Source organism: Pyxicephalus adspersus, chromosome 4 (assembly GCF_032062135.1).
Source record: "Pyxicephalus adspersus chromosome 4, UCB_Pads_2.0, whole genome shotgun sequence".
NCBI classification, from domain to species: domain Eukaryota; kingdom Metazoa; phylum Chordata; class Amphibia; order Anura; family Pyxicephalidae; genus Pyxicephalus; species Pyxicephalus adspersus.
The window spans coordinates 6,367,581-6,384,227 of NC_092861.1; the positions used below are offsets into that span (position 1 = coordinate 6,367,581).

The window sequence follows — 16,647 nt, forward strand, 5'->3', positions numbered from 1 at the left end:
GGCTGTCCATTAAATCTCCCCTCCAGTCTTCTACAGTTGGACAGGTTCCTCAGCTGGAGCGAGATAGCTCTGATTTTACTGCATACTGTGAGCTTCTCCTTAGAAGCTGCAGCATGTCAGAGCCCCGCCTCCATTCCTGGCTGGGGGATGTCCATCACATCTAGCCCCTCCCCCCAACCTGACTGTTCTGGCCCCGCCTACTTTCATTCATTTGACATCAGTTCCTTCAATTATATCGGCTCATTGATTAGATACTAGGTTTTAGTCACACAGGCTTACGTAGAGCAGGGTGATGATTTCAGAAGGCCACGTGCAGTACCCTGCTTTGCATTGAAACTTCTGTACTCTACCCTTTGGGGACCCTGGCCTGATCAAAGCCCAATCCAGCCCTTGCTTTCCTCTGATCACTAAATCACAGTGAAGGCGTTATTGGGGTCCAGGAACAGGAAGAACTACCTTAAAAACCTCCACAAATATGGCGGCACTGTGCAATGGATGATGGAGTGGTCCTATACCATTCATAGCTGAATTCCTTCAAACAGTGTGCAACAAGTCGTTAGTGTGCTGGTGACTATAACTAGTGTCTGGAATGTCTGGAACTACTTGTCCTCCACTATTATGAGATATCTATTGATATATCGATCTGTTTTTCTTTCCCCTACAGGCAGCGTTGAGTATTTTCGGCATCGTCGGAGGGCCCCTCCTCGGTCTCTTCTCTCTGGGGTTTTTCTTTCCTTTTACCAATGCCATTGTGAGTATCATTGTGTTGTGGTTATACCTCTACAAGCTTGGTTTGTACCTGCATGGCTTTTCCTTTATAGCACTATAGAGCTTTCCTGTTCTATGGTGACGATGGAAGGGAAACTTCTTCTTCAAACCCCTAAAATGTAAGGTTGGTGAATAGGCGCTGCTTAGACTAATACAACCCCCAGAATTCCCCATTAACAGAACCTGGTAACAAAGTGATGGGGGAAGTTTGAGTTTTTTTGCATCATTTCCATTTGTGGTAGATCTTTCTTTCTGTCTTTGTGACACCAGGACAATAAAGTTGGGGGGTGGGTGGCGCAAGTCACCAGTAATGAAAGTATATCCTTCTCATATAGTGTTCTCCCCAGAAACTTTTTTTTAGGTCGGGTGTGAAGAAGCTGAAGTTGGGGGGCCACCCCTGTATTGTGACCCAACTTTTCAGTAACCATCCAAAAGCAGCCGGCAGGTTACTAAAAAGTGCCGGGTGGTGCGCCCGTCTAAAACAGGCCAGGGAGATCACAGCCCTAAGTCCTAACTCCTAAAATGTGTTTTATATTTTTGTCCACGTCTCCTTTGTTTGCTGTCTGTCCTGCCAAGGAGAATTTCCTCAGCCAGGTCACAAAACAAAAAAAACAAGCAGAGGTTCTCAATATATAAAATCTATTTTGGGTAGGATTGGTCTTTAACAAGGAAGGGTTGGTGTTGGCAACCTGGTGCTATTCTCCTATGGTAGCGCATAGGTCTGGATTTGTAGAATACACGGATGCCAAGGTACCTAAAGAAGGTGAGTAAAGAGGAATGTGATTGTTGCTCCGCCTGTAATGTTATCAGCATTTGTTTTGCTGCCACCTTCCTAAAATTGCTATGCAAACAAAAAATATTGTGGAAAGACAGAGGAGTTTTTAGGCATCAAAAAATCATAAATACAAAAATTATTACATTGTTTGGCCACTAGATGGCACTAAACAACTTATCTAGGTTCGAGATGTCTGTAAGGTAAGAATTGCAGCTGTCTTTTTTTAACAACCCGGCACGTTTCACCCAAAAACGAGGCTTCCTCGGGGGTATCTTTAATTTCCATTGTACTGTACAAAATTAAACCAGTAAGTATGAAAAATGTTGTTTCATGTAGGGTTCCGTACCCATCGAATCAACTATGTCCAGGTTTGTGGAAAGGTATCGAGAGAAGAAAAGATCATACAAGTACAACAAATTGTCTGTAAGGGACTTCCAAAATGATTATGCTTCCCTAATAGAGTTCCGCTGTCGGTAAATATTGTAAGGACATAAAACATGGACTCCTGTATTCACGGTGTCACCTAACCAAAGGGTTAACACCCACGTCTTTCTGATACTTGGGCATATTGTGCTTGCAGGGATTCCTATAACGCTCCTGTAGAGTTCTCCCCACATATTTCATACTCACTGCTTTCATTTTGTACACTACAATGCAAGCCAAATTTACCCTTGTGGAATACTCGTCCCTGGGCGAAACACGTCAGTTTATTTAAAAGACGGTTGCAGTTCTTACCTCGGATTTAACAGATACTCATGTATCTGTAAGACATTGGTTGAAGTTTGGTAATCAATAAGTCCCTGTTGCATACATCTCCAATCTAAATAAATTGTTGTTTAGTCATACCTAGTGGCCAAGTGATGTAAATATGTTTTGATTTATGATTTTTTTTTTTTTTTTAATGCTTTTTCTTGGTAAAGGTTTTTGATCTTCTTTGCCTAAAAACTCCTCCTCTTCTTATCCCTAAGGAAGGCACCAGAAGCCAGACACCTGGGGTCTATTGATGGAAACTGAAACAACCGGCACAAGATGAGTGTTGTTTTTGCTGGGATATTTAATGTTTGTGGTTACCTGGGACGTTCATGTTGGAGTCAGGTGTTCTCTCTGATTCTGGCACCTGAATCCCATAGTTTTGGCAAAGAATAATTAGTCTTTGGGTGCAAATGTGAGTATGGGAGCAATTGGGTTGGTTTATATAAGGAAGGTATTAATACTGGGGTTACAAACCAGAATCCTAGCCAGTGTCACATATACTGAAGACAAGGTTTCTGTTCCCTTTAGTCTATTGATGAAATCATGAAAGGTTAGGGATCCCAAGTCAGATTGCAACCCACACCTGGTCTAACGTGACAACGCTGCTCCCCCAGAATTAGGTTTATATGCTGTATAAGCTCACCATCTTTTCCTTCTCTCAGGGAGCCATCAGTGGTCTGGTTGTCGGACTGGTCATGGCATTTTGGATCGGTCTGGGGAGTTTTGTAAGCAGAATGCCGGCAGCCGCTTCCTCTCCTCTGCTGAACGCCACCAGCACGCCGGAGGTGGGTAACTTCACAACGGCCATCATGACCACCCTGCTGACCTCTGGAAACGCAACGAAAAGGTTGGTCACATACCGACATTGTAACTATATAGAACTTAAATGAGGACAGATATCATATTAGATGTAAAATTATGCTGGGGTGTCTAATTACTTCGACTGGGGCATATTGGTTTTTCTATTCATTTTGTTTTTTAGGTATTTTTTAAATAAGCTTCAGGAAGATGTGAAATAAACACAATGGTTCAGTTCTGCATTGTATATCCCTAATGTTCAGTACTGTATAAAATGTTACAGAGCAAAGATGCTTTTAAAATGTAATGCATCTCCTAACAATCTACAAATGGGGATAAAAACCTAAACCAAATTAGTATTTGGTTTGTCTACCTTTTGCCTTTAAAGCAGTTTGTTATCTCCTAGATTCACGCAGGTTATGCAATGCAGCAGGTAGGTTGTGCTAACCACCGTACTACGGTTTAGGCTGTCAGGGGCGCTTGTGTCTCCTTATATAACAAACCCAAATGGACTTCTTATAGAAGAAATAAACTCGCCAAAGTAATAAGTGCCCGGGGGGTTTTAGCCATCACATGCTCAGCATATTTGCATGTTAGGGCAGATTTACCCCCACCAAGTGCCCTCTCGGGTGCTGGGCCGTGCAGCTTCACCTGGTCTTCTAGGTTCAGAGGTTTTGATCTTCATTGGCCTTCTCAAGAAGACGTAATTCCTGCTCATGCACATTTGATTTCCTTCATTCCAAGACAGAATACTGAACATTGTACATTGAGAATCGCTCAATACCCATTCTGAAAAATCAATCATCAGAAGAGATTTCATAGACTGTCATATAAAACCTTCCTGCCATTTGTTATTTAGGAGTTTTACTTCTGCTTTAAAGCTCTGCTTTATCACTTTAAGAAAGCTAAAATCTGCAAACAATTACAGACCTCTCCGGGATGCACATATGCAATGCTGCCAATCCAGCAAAGCTTTGACTCTTCAGATCTTGTCAGAGCTCACCACTAAGCCCTGTCTATATACCATTGGCCCATTGTTATGATCAGAAGCCTTACTAGTCAAAAGAAAATGTGGAAGTCCATTAGGAATATGAAAAAAAGGCTTAAGGTGGTGGGAAAGGTTTGAGAAAGTTGCTGTAAAGTTTTGCCAAATCAGAACCCGCGTGTTGTCTAAATGCAGTGATTTATGACCTGGGAAAGCAAATGGGATGAGAAAGCCTAAAGGTTAGCCGGGTATCTGCCATATTTCTATTCTACCAAGTCTCCTTTTACACAGTGATCTGGACTCCCAGCTCTTATTCTTTTCAGTGTGACCGGTCTGCAGAGGTTCTACAGTCTGTCCTACATGTGGTACAGCGCTCACAACTCCACCACGGTCGTCATTGTCGGTATCATTGTGAGCCTGCTGACAGGTAAGCTTAGTTATTTATCTGTAGATTAAACAGAAGACACCATTCTCAGTAGACTATGTATCGTGTACAGTGCTCATAGATATTATTCATATTATTAATAAACGGTATTTATATAGCACCATCATATTATGCAGCGCTGTACAATAAATTACAAATCACAGACAGATACTGACAGTGACACAGGAGGAGGAGAGGACCCTGAACAGAAGAGCTTACAATCTAAGGCTGGGTACACACCTGCGATAATTGTCATTGGAAAGGACCTTTCACGATCCTTTCTAATGACAAAAAACTGAACGATACATGAACGAGCACTCTACATACAGCGCCGTTTTGCTCTATAGATTGGGGAGGGCGAGACGGATGGAGCAGCACCCCGTTGCACTCTCTCTCCAGCATTTTCATTACAATCGTTCATTCTTCGTCGTCCAGGGATCCGCCAGCTGTACACATGCCAGATTTTAGTCCAATATCAGTCCTGGGGCGATTATCGGATGAGAAATCACCTGCCCTGTGTATGTAGCCTAAGAGGCGGGAGGAAGTAGCACACAATAGGAAGGGGAGATTTCTGCATAAAACAAATTCGGAGAGCTGCAGAGCGCTGTCCAGGTCCATAGCCACTGCTATTACCAATGTGTTTGCTCGTGTGCTTAGTGCTGGGTATTTGGTCAGATGTATTAGAAGTGGATGGACAACCATTTGGTCTCGTAGACGGCCTGCTAACAGTAAAATTGCAATGGTATAGCTTTTTAAAGAGGATCCCTATAAAAGTATTCTGAATATTTTACAGAGGTCTCTACTTCTTTTTCAAGCAAATCCAATTATCTCTGCAAAAGGTGTTTGCTTAAATGTTTACTCAACTTTTATAACTAACCTTGTTCCATATTATCAGCCAATCACCTCTCTTCAGGTCAACCTAGCCTCTAGTGGACATTATCAATCACTGTTGGTGAATCTTGATGAAAACTGTGTTTGATATTGGCTTACACTATGGGTCTCATTTATTAAAGATCTCCCAGACCACAGAGAATAGACTATCATGGGGGAACCTGGCTGATTCAGCAAACCTGGAATAGATGCGGTCCAGGAATAAAAACATTTAATGATTTTTAACTCCAAAATTAATGAATTTTAAGAAATTAATTCCAGGTTTGCTAGATGACCTAGGTTCTCCAATGATGGCCTATCTTCTCTAGTCTTGAAGAGCTTTAATAACTCAGGTTCAATATAATATAATAATATTTGCTGGATTGATTTATATATAGCCAATCAGTACTTTTGTTTTATAATTGTGGCTTCTTGGTCTAAATACTGACAAGCGTTGTCACTGATGTATTTCAGGTCCAATGAAGGGGAAGGATGTGAATCCTCGCACAGTGTACCTCGTCCTACCCAAGCTGCTGTTTTTCCTGCCAAAGAGATACAAGGAGAGATTACGTTTTGGGGTTCCACACATAGCAGAGGTAGGGGAGCGCCAAGAGTCCAGACTGTTAAAGGTACATTGCATTGTATACGTCAAACTTATCTTTTATTGAAGGGACCCTCAAATGAAAATGTGGTTTTCCCTAATAGTCTAAGCTCAGGGAATTTTATTCAGGGGTATTCTTTCACCCCTCTGTACAGTTTATGCCTCAGCCATTCGGGTCACTCCAACAATATCATGTCCTTTTTGGCATGCATGTATTTTTATTTAACAAAGAAACAAGAAGATTAACAATGCAATTATAAAGGAACAATGCACTAATACAAGTAACAAAAACAAACAAACAAAAAAAGCAAAACATAATACAGTATTACAATTGAGCGCATTCATGCGGTATAGTAAGTGCTCACTGGAAATAAACATTAATGGGAAACTCTGGTGTAGTCGTTTTCAAAACACATTTTATTATATTCTTTTGCTTTAATTGGGTGCTGACCATCTTTTATTAGGCGGTAGGTTATTCCGGTCAGACCCTCTTGCATTCCACAGTGCGATCATTCTTACATGATTGTGTCCCCAGAAGCTGGGAAAATTGATATTTGGAGCTGTAGTGCTCTAGAAAAAAAAATAGTGTTAGATACAGCATGGAATATTTAGAAAAGTCTGCGTCTAACCCTTTCCCCCACTTTTTGATAAAGTATTCCTCTTAGCTAAAGTGTTCTTTTATGTTTTAAAGGATGAAGAGCACCCCCCGAAGCCTTTGGTGGCTGACAAACCCTGCAATGGTTTTCTAAACGGAAGTGTGAAGGGGACAGAAAAAGATGAGATGGAAGAGAACTACATGGGCGTTTCTCGCCCTGATGGCGGGCACTCCTACATCGTCCATGAGACGTCTCTTTAACACGTGTGAAGATATGACCTCGGAGAAGTGACGACTGCAGGCCGGTCCGTGTGCAGAGGAACCGTGCTGGTCCTTTCCAAAATGCTGTCTTGAGGACCTCAGAATTACGGCTGATAGGGGATGCAGGCTTATATGTCACCCTGTTTATTCCGTCATCTTTGTGGTGTCTCTCTCCCAATGTGCTCCTCACGGGGCTTCTGTAAGTTTCAATGGTCCTAATCCAGATTGGTACTGACCTCCTTTCACGGTAAAAACTCGATCGTATTATTATAAGGTTTCAGCTCTTCCAGCAGATAATCCGAACAACGTTCTCAGTCTGCAGAGAGCTGGTTGGGTTTCCAGTTTGCTGCCTTTTTCTGGAATCCTTAGAATGATTCCAGTTGGTTCTATCAATGGTACAATCGTTTCTAAGCTCAAACCAATTTTTTTCCCATTTTGTTTTTTAATTTTTTTTTAGCTAGTTAATAATTTTTATAGCATATTCAGGCCCAGAAACAAAAATGTCCCCAGCCGAAGGGTGTATTTGATAGGGTCAGGTGCTCTTTACCTGTGGCTGCTTTTTAATACGTTACAAATTGTTGATGTTATGCAGAGAGTGATGGCTTCGTCAACCATACCCTGTAGAAAACCTGTCACAGGAGGAACACAAAGGTTACTTTTGGTTGCCCCTCTTACTGGAAATGCTGGCTGTCATACTGGCCCTGTTTGTTTTCAGTATTTAGGTTCCGACTTAGAACAAGTATGGGGATCTGGAATTGTAATTTACTGAGCTGTTTACCTGTTTTTGTCTGACCTAGAATATTCAATCTTTTGGTCAGGTGTCGGCCCCGAAGTGTAGCATTCTCCAGTGGTGGCCAGTATTGGTTATTCCTTGTACCGTCCACATCACATTAGCTAAAGCAAAATTTTAGGTAAGGTGTAAAATTGAGGCAGACATAGTGCAGTATATACACACCAAGAATAAAAATTTTGATAGTTTCAGTCTGTGCCTCTTGACAACCACAAACCCTAACAGTTAAGGAAACCCTTCTGTTAGCTTCTATGCACCATGTTGGATGCCGCCATCTTTGAATGTATCTGCCAGTAAATTGCCCTCTTTAACCTGATTGGATAACATGGTGTCAGATATTTCCAGTATGTCTGCCCCAAAGGGTGTGGGGTTGTAAGATCATTGGGGACCCGTGGTCACACAGTACCCTCTGTCCTGCCAAGGATTTGAAGTGGAAAGAACGACTGGTTAGAAATTCAAAGACAAAAAGTTTTTGCTGTCATTTGCCTGGAGATTCACTTAAATGGTAATCATGAAATTATATTTGTGTCTGTATTGGATGATCTTGTTGATCAATGTGTATGGGTATTGGTAACAGGTATTCCTCTTTTTTCTAAGTTGGACCGCCAGTCAGCCATGTTGGTGTTTTCCACTTAACCAGTGCCCATTCTCCTTCCTGCCTTGCTGGCTTGAACAGTTCAAGCAGCTTGGTCCTTGGATCATCTTAATGAACAATAATCACTTGGCGGTCATGTTGCTGACTTAGGCTTTATGGCCCATGCTTTAATACCCTACCAGGAAGCCAAAGAGAAAACCGCATGGTACCTTCAATGGCTGTCCGCCAGCTTGTCCAAAGCTGGATGCAGAAATTAACCTTACCTCTTAAAGGTTACATTGTGTTTGATGTTCAGTAGCTGTACGCTTAGCCAAATACTTCAGGTACTACTGCTTTTGAAGACCTGGTCTAACTTGACTGATGGGAATTATGTGAGCAGTTTTCTTGAGCTGGACTCAGGTTGGTCCAAAGTGGCAACCAAGAATATACTGTATATGACTATCCTAATCAATCATGTAGAGACCTCAACTCTACTACAAGGCTGCTTTTCTACCATTCACCATTTACATTATAGCTTTTTCCAGTTGTCCCATATTCACTCAAGAGCTTTAGCTGGTCCCTACGTCTGTAGAATTTGGGATCTGCAACAATAATTCACTTACACCTCCTTTTTAACAGTCCAGCTAAGTAGAATGTTCTCAAATTCTTATAATCACAACACAAATCCTATAGTTCTCAATGGCATCCATTTGATTTCTTCATTTAGGTAAAATTTGCAGTACAATTTGGTAATGCTTTCCTTGCATTGGACTGCTTGATATATACGGTAGCTTCATGCTCTGAGCAGATTTCCGATAATGATGTAGTTACAGAAGCAGGGGCCAATTACTAGAAAAAAACAATTTTTAAATATAAAAAAAGTTTTAGCTGTCTGTGAATTAGAATGGATTGGTTGAAGTTTTTGGAGTATTCTGGCCTCTTTTCAAAATTAAAATAAAACTAGATTTCTCCTCTTTTCCCTCCTTTTGCTTCCTATATTTTTATGCACATATAAGCCAAATTAGAGGAAACTAACATACCCCAACCACATGTCCAGATCAGCCCTCTACTTACCTTTTATTATCAAGAACAGAAATCTTTGTTTTTTGCACCAAAGCAAGCTGGCATTCCTGTTCTTACAAAGAATGTATCATTAGAATCTATCCGAAGCTAACACACGTTACAACCAACACCATAAAAATGTAATCGATCGCATGAATACCATCCCAGGCTACCTCTACATTCAAATCATGTATACTCTACCTAAACCCTGTCATGGAGGAAGATAATTCACTGTCCCATATTGTTCCCTACAGGTCAATATTCCACTGTGTTCCCTTATGTTTGCTGAAGGACCGTTCACATATATGGACCTCTTTCCTATTTCTCCTCCAAAATATAAGGATTCCACATGTTCAGCTTCATATTTTCTTCCAGTTGGATGTGATGGCTCAGGTTGATCGTAGCTCCATGCATTCGGTCCTTCAGGTGGCTCTAGGCAATCCCCAGTTCTCTCTTGTTTTTCCTCTACTTTTTAGCAGTTGTTTGCTGTCACCCATCACTCCGTTGGGCTGCGTTTGGGTGTTAAGAAGTTACAAGGTTTCCTGTGAAAAGCAACACTTACCAGTTGCCTTAGTTTAGTCTGAATAACCTCTCTTGCTCTGTTGTGCACTTGGTTCTGTGTTTTGGGTTTTTACATGTCGGTCAACTTACTTGACGATCATCTTTCAAGCACTATTGGGGCTCTATCTGACCTTCTGGACTTCCATCCATGGCATCCTGTAAAGCAGTTCACCCCGCATCATGTAATGTGTAATGTGTGAATCCATCAGCTGGTGGCTGCACCTCCAGTAGGTTAGAGGCCGGAGCAATGGTTGCCTTTGTGCCATGGGAGGTGGGACATCATTCAACCCAAACTTGGGGTGGGAAGAATATCTGGCGCAAAGGGGAATGTTGTAGCAAAAGCTTTGTAACTTGTATCCAATCTTTCCCTCCTGGAGCCTTTTAGAATGATGTGGGATTTTCTTCCCTTTATCTTGACCTGATCTTGTCTGTTTTTATCTGACGTTTTTGAGATACTTCACCAGAATCTTGTTCATCTGGTCATACAGTATTCAATGTATGCCGGTGAGACCTGCCATCGTTGGGAGGACTTTCTCATAAGGGTGGGTTAGGACCTAAATGTCAAATTCTTCATATATGACATCAGGTGGTGTGTCCCAAAGCTTGGTCTGGTCCAAACTTTTTTTTTTTAGGGTGGTCACGGTTCGTATTATTCATCCAGTCATGTGACATTCAGTGTTTGCCTGCGAGGCATGCCATCATGCGTGGCACGAGGTCCTACAAACGGACCTTTCTTCACAAAGATAGGTCAGATTCTTCATATAGGACATCAGGTGGTGTGTCCCGAGTCTTGGTCTACTCCAAACTTTTTTCATGGTGCTCATAGTTGACTATCTCTGTTAATGGTCTTCTTATCCTTGCTTATTTAGTAACCTGAAATTCCTAGATACTTGACTGTTGTAACTATGTGTGCCATGTAGAAGAACCAGAACAGTTTGCAGTAAATCAGAAAATCTTTCCCAACTATAGTAAGCAATGGATAAAGTTGGGTGTATTGTTGGCTATAATCCTTCAGTTTATGGTCGTCCTAATAATGTTTTCACCCAATGCTGGGCATTAGTCACCCACATGCTTTTTGTGTCTCTTGGAAATTCCCATGAGATCTCTCTTCCCAGTTTTGTTGCTTGTTACAGCTTCACGGCTGGAAACTCCAACTATTCTATACATGTAGACATCTAAGCAGGCAGTGGATCTCAACCCTAAGTGTCAGAATAGAGTTGACTTACGCCTAAAAACTAGAAAAGTACGGAAAAGTTCTTTATATGGCCTTGTTCAGGAGTCACAATATCATAGATGTATAAATCTATTTAGCTGTATAGCTGTCAGCAAATCATTATTCACGTGCTTTTTGCTGGATCCTTGGTTTGTACTTCATGTGATCCATGCCTTTAAATACTGCGGTTGTGTGTTCTGGTGTTTGTATTGTACAGGTGCATTTATAAGAATGTTGACTAATGAGAATAATTTATTGAGTGATCCCTGCTATTTATTGTTAAAAAAATCTATTGATATTTGATGTATAGGATCTAGTTTATAGAATAGTTTTTAAGAAAAAGGTTTTGTATTTTTAGACAGTATAGAAAACAATTCAGAAGAATCCCTGCTTGGCCAGTGAGGTCCAGAGGAGGCAGTTTCCACTGACCAATTTTTTTCTGAATCAAGGGGTCTGGGACTTTACTGTTTTGGACATCAGTATTTTCCCCAGAAATGTTTTTAAGCTGGGTGGGAAGAAGCTGTAAGCGGATGGGGTCCCTTGTATCGGGACTCAACTTTTCATTGACCACCCAAAAATTGCCAGGTGGTTACTGAAAAGTGCCGGGTGGTTCACCCAGCTAAAAATGGTTGGGGAGAAAACAGGACTTGTCTGCCTCTTTTTTTTTTTTATAATTGAGTATAAAATTCATTTAGGTAACATGGCTGGGATTTAGCATCCCAAAACACTAACCCATGTTACAAAAATGAAGCCCAACTTCAATTTTATTCTGGGCCTGTGTCTCCAAAAAGAATGGTGGGGAATCATGGTGGAATCATCCTCATGTGGACATGGCTTTAACATGCTGACAGAAGTTCTAAAACTTCTTTTTTTTTTTACTGTCTGTGTGCCAGTTGGTTGGGAATTCACCCCAATTCTTGCTCTGACATCTGTCAAAAAGATTGGAAGTAGGGAAGTCTTTACTTTTCTGCTGAACTAAGAGATGAAAATAAATGGCTGACAGATATTTTAATTCCTCCCGTCCAAGGTTTTAAATGTTGATGATGTTGTGGGCTTTCAAATATCACCTATATCAATGGAGGGTAGATATTTTTGTCGTTCATTTACTCACTATGTAATGTAGAGTTCGCTTTAAGTCATTTCTATTACTCTATTGGTGTACCACAACAGAATCTGTTCATGTATTGCATAAATAACGGGTTCTGAGGCTTTTTACAAAAACTTCAAATACTGGTTTCTGGGGCTATGTTACCAGAACCTTCTTTTGTAGACGCCTCTAAAAACATATTCTGAGGATGTTTTGCAAGTAGCTGCCTGTGTAGACCTCTCTTATACCAGGTTCTTAGGTTGTGTACTTAAACCTTTTTGTGTAGACACTTTCAGTGCTAGGTTCTGAGGCTTTGTTTCTAGAAGATGTCTTTGTAGACCCCTCCTATACTCGGTTCTGGGACCCGGTACATGGGGCTTCCTGTGTGTCCCTCTCTGAAATTATCTGGTTCTAAAAGTGTGCTACAAGGAGCTGTCTGATACCACAGTGTAAGGTTGTAAAAAAAACTTTGTAGACCCTTTCAATTTTAGGTTCTGATGCTGTTTTACTGGAAGCTACCTGTGTTAGCCTCCCTGATTTTAGGTTCTGAAGCTGTGTCCAAAACACTTCTCTGAAACCAGGTTCTGATGGGGTGCATTCAAAGAGCTGTTTCATTGTTTCTATAAGGTTGGATTCTGAAGAGCTTTACTTAGCTTCCAGGTAATGTCTAAGATCAAAAGATGGTACCCTGTTATTATTTATGGCATGTTCCAGTTTGGTTCTTTCCTCAGGGAAGCTGTAGCAGTAAAACTGAGCGTTATTTAAAAAATGTAGGCCAGGTAAAGATGTTTTTAGGATAGAACCATGAAAGCTGCCAATGGTTACTTATTTTTATCATCCTTGCCTATGAACAGGGGTCATGATCCCTGTTCATAAAGTTTGAATCCTCATCAGGTAGTTAATGAAGGATATGTGACAACCGTGAAACCAAGTAAACCTTGGTGGTTTCCATATTCCTTATACATATCAATGAGGTTCCTTTTTCATTCACTGCAATTTCCGCTCAAAACCTCAAACTGTACGTTTCTACCTGTAAGCCGAAATCTAAGTATTACAGATTTCTATTTAATGGTAAAAATCTTGGTACGAGAGGCTGTAGAAATTAGGAGGTTTAAGATGGTGACTGGTATTATGGATAGAATGATGGGAGTCATTGAGAAGAGGATTTTTCATATCTGCCCTCTACTGATCTAAAAATACGGGTCTCCCACATTCTTTCAGAACCTGAAAAAACACTAAAATCAAGTTGGTCTACATTCCACCAAGCCGCATATATACGCACAAGACTGCTTCATGAACGAGGTTATGTTTCTGTAACGCATTTCGCTTCTGTTCAGCTTTTGTTGTAGAGTTAATGTATGTGAAAAAGTATTAGTGAGGAATTTTAGTACTAGCTTGTCTGGTGTAACTGGAATTCCATTGTGTGTTCCAATCTCCAAGATGGCGGTTGCCATTTATGTGCTTTTCTACTTCCTTTGCTCAGGGTCTGTGATACATTCATCCCTTTATTTCAGTCTGGATTGTGTTCTTGAAACATTGTATAGGGCCCAGAATAAGTGCAGGACTGCGTGTGGTGAAAATGGGACTAGTGGGGAAATCTCTTTACTGTAGTCCCCGAGATGGATATGAAGCTGGTGCATTATGCAGCCCACCTGCATCTACGTAAAACCAAAGTAACTGTGTTTGGAGGATTAAAGCCTTATGGTTCATATATACTAAATAAATAAATATGCATTCTTTGGGTTGGATAAATATAAAAATGCAATCTATTGCTTCTCTAGAAATGTTAACATTGCCTATTCTGTGTCACTGCCCTGGCAAGGATAATGCATCAGCTTCCAAGATGCCGGAAAGCTTTAAGTACTCTTTATGCCTCCTCTGGGATGATGAATTGCACTGAATTTTGCCAAATGTACATTTTGTAATGTAATTTTTTTCTTAATGTGTGATGTCATTCCATGATTTGTAAATTATGAAATGTAAAATAAAAAAGCAATAAATCAAATGTAAATGAAGTTTGTTGTAATGTGTTGCACCTCGTCTGCACAAGTAAGAAATTGGTAATAAAATATTTACGTTTAAGGATAGGCTTACATGCAGATTGCTGTGTCTACTCGCATCACGTGTGACCAATGCATGCTGGCTTGTGAAGACTCGTGGTTTGTAACATAAAAAGTCTGGCACTGGTTAACCACTTCCAGCTTCCAACTCTCTACCCCAGACCAGAGCAATTTTGACATTTCCAATGACTGTGTTTAATGCATTGTTGGAGCAAACAAGGCTTTCTTTTTGCATCATTCATATTATAGATAGCGTATCGTCATGTTACCCCTTCCGCTTTGGTATCCAGTTTGTGCTGTTTAAAGACTACTAGGACTTTCCTACTTCGTCCCACCTTGTTCCTTTCTTCCTTTGGCCAAGTTTAGGGTAAATGGCTCCATATTGGTGCTCTTCTGATTCTGGCCATGGGCTTTTTATATGGGATTTGGATCCAACAAGTGAGAACTTGGGGTAAAGAAAGGCCACTTAATGCTGTCAAATAAATTTGTGTTGAGGGACTTCACCCTGTTCCTTCCTGTTCCCCTTTTGTAGAAATTAAAGATAAGAAATCCACATGTACACATTTATTCTTGTGATTCACCTTGGGATAATGCCGAACTAATCACTACCCCCTAGGATTCATATATAGGTTTTTACGCCTGTTGCAATATTTTCTTTTGGGTTGGATTTGTCCCATGTGACATAGCCATCTAAGCAGACAGCTTCCAACCATCGGTCCTGCCGTCTGGGTGAGCAAGTTACAGATATTACTCTTTTTGATCTCAACAACTGAAAGAAGCTTGTGAGTTAGGAGAAGGTATGGGCTTCTGGAAAATGTTATGAAGCTGAATTCTTCCCCTGACCCCCTTCAATGTTCAAAACCTCTCTAAGTTTTTTTTCCTGTTGACCCTGCCAATAGTTCCGTTATTATCCCATGCTCCTATGTCATATTCTAAGAGATAGCAGCCATCTTGGTAAAAGGCAGGATTTACACTTTCCCAGGTCAGAGCCTCCAACAAGGAGAACATCACATTGACATAATCAAACCCCAAAGGCATCAGTGCCAGCTTTAAAATGTTTTCCAGTGCCGATGGAAACGCATACCTTCTCACTCGCCTCTGAATTCAGTTACTGAGATCAAAAAGAGTAATACCCAATTTTTTCTCCCAAATATATAGAAACATGACTTGCTCACCTTGTTCTCCACATGGCAGGACTGCATATTTCCTACTATAAGCCTTCAAGAGTGCCTAGGCATTGGCAAAGTCCCTGCACCTTCTTTGGTGTGCTGCTATTCATAGGGCACCCATCTAAAGAAATGGACTTCCCGAATGTAACACAATTCATAAAGTGGGTTCACTACCCACATTTTTAACCCGGCGTTAGTTTCCCATTTATATGTTGCATGTGTGCAGTGCGTCACCATGCATTCTGATTGGTATCCCCATGCACTTTGCCTAGTGATGTGTGTTGGCCGTGTGCTGGCACAAAATAGTATATGCACTATTTTGTGGTGTATTTGTGCATCAAATAAATGAGCTGCCTCAACACAACACCCCACAATGGTATAAATGGGCCCTAACCATAGGTAGGTGAAATATTTTTAAAATACCGTTGTGATATTGAGAACTCATTTTAGTGGCATTTTGGTAAATATTCCGCTGAAAAATCAAGTTCAGTAAAGATGTTTTTTTCCTCAGCTAATTTCTTTTTAGAATTTTTGTACAATTCTGGTTATTCAAATAATGAGATTGGAATATGTGTGTTTTTTATTTTTTGTGTTTGCTTGGTTTTCTCTGCTATTCTTTTACTGGCATGCTTATCCAGAAGACATTTATCAGCAGTTCTCTGTGCTCAGGACATACCAGTCCACTGCCAGGGTGGGCATCGGAGGAGCTGCCGTTTTGGAATCTTTCCTGAATGATGTGTAATCCAGTGCTCGCTGGTATCTCTCGTCTCATGATATGTTCAAGTTATTTATTTACCCAGCCAAATTATTTCTGCGTACAGACACAACTGTAGGCCTGTTATTCAAAGAATGTAAAACAAGGAGAGGGCTGAAGTAGAAACATAAAAAGTGCAAAGAAAGGACATTTCTTTGATTTTTCAGGTTTTTGTCCGTGTGTCCTTGGTAGTCAGAAAAACAGAAACCCAGACCCTGCAGGATAGGTCTGCCCAGCTGTGGTATTCAAAATCATGTAGCTGCAAACAAATATGTGCTAAACATTCCTATTTCTAAAAATCCTCTGCATATTAAAAGATTACCACTAATGGGCATCCACCTTTCTTGTTGGCTACACTGGGCTCTCTCCTAATCACAGCATAAGCAACTACAAAATGTAGAGCAAGACCCTCCAATATTAGTATTTCCACCTACCCAGTAAAGCTGGGGGTAATGTGACCTGGGGTGATTGTAGGGGCAGTGTTGTGACCTGGAGTGTCTGTAGGGGCAGTGTTGTGACCTGGGGTGTCTGTAGGGGCAGTGTTGTG

The 16,647-nt window shown here is 40.9% G+C and overlaps 1 protein-coding gene across 2 annotated transcripts in view; it reads left to right on the plus strand.

Annotated features, from left to right (window-relative positions):
• SLC5A6 (solute carrier family 5 member 6) overlaps positions 1-14,132 on the plus strand; it is a 45,315-nt gene extending 31,183 nt beyond the window's left edge. Inside the window, exons 13-17 of one of the 2 annotated variants that reach the window (XM_072407273.1) lie at positions 665-751; positions 2,959-3,143; positions 4,403-4,506; positions 5,848-6,002; positions 6,666-14,132. In XM_072407273.1, the coding sequence (XP_072263374.1) occupies positions 665-751; positions 2,959-3,143; positions 4,403-4,506; positions 5,848-6,002; positions 6,666-6,830 (696 nt within the window). In that variant the 3' untranslated portion in view covers positions 6,831-14,132. The remainder of the gene's footprint in view (positions 1-664; positions 752-2,958; positions 3,144-4,402; positions 4,507-5,847; positions 6,003-6,665) is intronic. The other variant, XM_072407274.1, reaches the window with a different exon arrangement.
• The last annotated feature ends 2,515 nt before the right edge of the window (positions 14,133-16,647 follow it).